This window comes from Rutidosis leptorrhynchoides, chromosome 4, assembly GCF_046630445.1.
Source record: "Rutidosis leptorrhynchoides isolate AG116_Rl617_1_P2 chromosome 4, CSIRO_AGI_Rlap_v1, whole genome shotgun sequence".
NCBI lineage: Eukaryota > Viridiplantae > Streptophyta > Magnoliopsida > Asterales > Asteraceae > Rutidosis > Rutidosis leptorrhynchoides.
The window spans coordinates 139,494,664-139,497,708 of NC_092336.1; the positions used below are offsets into that span (position 1 = coordinate 139,494,664).

At 36.5% G+C, this 3,045-nt stretch overlaps 1 protein-coding gene across 1 annotated transcript; it reads right to left on the bottom strand.

The window, feature by feature from the left end:
• Positions 1–909: 909 nt before the first annotated feature.
• On the bottom strand, positions 910–1,614 carry LOC139841059 (F-box/kelch-repeat protein At3g06240-like). Its single transcript, XM_071831292.1, has one exon. It carries the CDS (start codon positions 1,612–1,614, stop codon positions 910–912), a length of 705 nt encoding a protein of 234 aa, XP_071687393.1.
• Positions 1,615–3,045: the final 1,431 nt, after the last annotated feature.

Here is a 3,045-nt window from a genome sequence, read left to right on the forward strand (position 1 = left end):
CTAATTTTTAATCCCCTAATTTTTAACCCCTTAAAAAAACTCAGAATCAAAACATTCAATGCATTGAATGTTTTTATTTATTTTTCTTTGAGCGTTTTACCGCCAAAATAATAACATTCATCACAAAGTGTCTTTTTTAAATGTTCATATTTTCATGTGATCTTGATGCCTGAAAAAAAATATTCGAAAAAAAGAAAAAAAAAATTACATCCCCCAAAAAAAGTGCTTCCCTCTTGATTAAATATCTCTCTCTCTCTCTCTCTCTCTATATATATATATATATATATATATATATATATATATATATATATATATAATTGTTTTTTTAACGGAAAATTTTGCATCAATGTATCATTTATTTCAACAACACTCACCATTTGCACACACACACACACGCGTTCGGGAGGAATCCCGAATCGCATTACAGAAACATGATCCTTTAACCATCTTGAGGGGCAGACGGACCGGGTTTGAATCCTGAATAAATCTGGGAGACCCCCCCCCCCCTCCCGTGGTCAATCTGGATAACCATATTTCAGGCAGATTAATTAATATGATGGACAAAGCGAGGCTCGAACCCATGACCAAACTCTCAGCCCCAACATACAAGGTGAAATGATGCCGTTGTAGCAATGCTTCGTTGGCATAAACTAATATTTGTATATGAAAATTAAATATCCTAATCATTTTGTATCCACTCACATTTTCCATCCTCACTACAAGTCGCAATTTCAATTCTTTCCAAGTGACACTCTCACTCTTCCTCCCACTCACACCATACACGCACAAACCTTTGAATCTCTTTAGTCACACCAATTTTGATCCGTTGACCGCTAACCATGACTGACTTGGACCAATCGGGCTGGACTAGTTCCCAAAGACTATTAAAGTCGTGGTCTAGTTTAGTCATTAGACTTTTACAAGATTACTAAGCGACAAGCTTAACAAGTCGAAACCATTATCTACACCTACATCACTTATAGATAGTCGTGGAAAAAGTGTATCAAACCAACTCCGCCATGACAGATTATCATCATCATCATCATTATTAAAACGCCAAGTGTTGTCTGGAAAGATATCCAGTGGGTATGCAGTCGTGGCATCAGCACCATACTTTTTACACCGGTAATCATCACTTGGAAGCACCAGTTGCGAAGAATTGTAATTTTTCATCACCCATATCCCGCAGTTATTATCATTATTTGAATGAATATCATAGAAACCAGATATGCATAGACATTGATCAAACATTCTTAGTATGGTTCGATCATCACATGAATAACTATCATCATCAGGTTGGGGGATTTCTTTACATTCCTCTAAAGATAAATCAAACGAAAGAATAACTTTCTTCTCCTCGTTTGTATCATCCACAAGCCAATGAAGCGCCCCATCAAATAAAACACCAGGAAGATCGCGAATATGGCCATGAGCTTCATAAGTTAAATAATTGGGGCCGTCTCTAACGACCTTCCATTTATTTGATTTTAAAGATAACACTAGAAAGATCATATGAAGCATGGAATTGGAATCTTCATTAAAGCCGACAACAACCTTGTAATCATCGGTGGTAGAATCATAACCAAAACCCCAAATTTTTTTCCTGAAGGTCATGTAGTAAGGAAGGTATGGCAGTTTTCTAACCTCTCGAGTGGAAGGATTAGTTACTAATAATAATCTATTGTTGGATGGTGCTTTGGTCAAGCCCACAATGGTTTTGTTGACTCAATTCTAACTTGGTTTCACACTAGAATGAAGACTACATACATGCATGACAACTATTATCTAGTAAACTCTAGAATGCCAACTATGTTATGAGTTGTGTTTGAGATGTCAAATTCAAATTGTATACATATTGGTATTACAAGTCAAAGAAAGGGGATGCACTAGAACTTACAACTTGTTGACAACTTGTTTACAACTTGTTTTAAACAAATGACAAATGGAAGGAGTATGCAATTTGAAGTCTTATTCCTAACATACAAGTTCAACTATAAAAGGAAGTGCATGGATTTCATTTTGATCATCCCATACTTGAAAGAGTTTAATTAACTCTTGTAAAAGTAGTATAGAGAAAAGAGTGAGGTATAGAATTGTTAATCAAAATTCTATACGAGTGAGTTAAGAGGGAAGTGTTATAATCTAGTGAGCGGTCTAAATACGTTGTTAGTATTTTAGATCCTAGATTGAGTGATACACTGTAGAGAAATTTAATGGCCAGAACGATTTTGGTCTTTGGCGAATGAAGATGCGAGCTCTACTGAGCCAACAAGGTTATTTGTTAGCTTTGAAAGGGAGAGAATCTCTACCCAAAAAGTTGACAGATGAAGAGAAGGATGAACTTTTGGAAAAGGCACATGGCATGATTATTCTAAATCTTGCCGATTGTGTGCTTAGAGAAGTTGAGGCAGAATCCACACCGGATGGACTTTGGAAACAGCTAGAAACTCTATATATGACTAAGAGTCTCACGAACCGGTTGTATATGAAACAACGGTTGTATACTCTTCGGATGAAAGAAGGTTCACTAAATGATCACATCGATGAGTTCAATAAAATAATTTTGAACTTGAATAATATTGGTGTGAAAATTGATGATGAAGATCAATCGTTAATTTTCTTATGTTCCTTGCCAAAATCGTACGAGCATTTGGTTACAACTCTACTATATAGTAGAAAAACTATTTCCATGGAGGATGTCAAATCTACCTTAAACTCTTGCGAGTTAAGGAAGAAATCATCGGCTGATTATGTGGAAGAAAGTGCGGAAGGTTTGGTGGCGAGAGGAAGACGTAATGATAGAGCATCAAGTAGTAACAACAAGGGTCGTTCTAGATCAAAAACAAGATCTAGAAAGATCAAGTGTTACAATTGTCACAAGGAAGGTCACATGCGAAGAGACTGTCCAGACTTAAAAGGAAAGAGAGAGATTTGGAATGCAACGGGAGCCGATAAAGTTGTCGCGGTTGCAGAAAATGATTCTGATAGCGCAAATGTTCTTAGTGTTACCGATAGCCGCTCAGTTGACGAGTGGATTCTTGATTC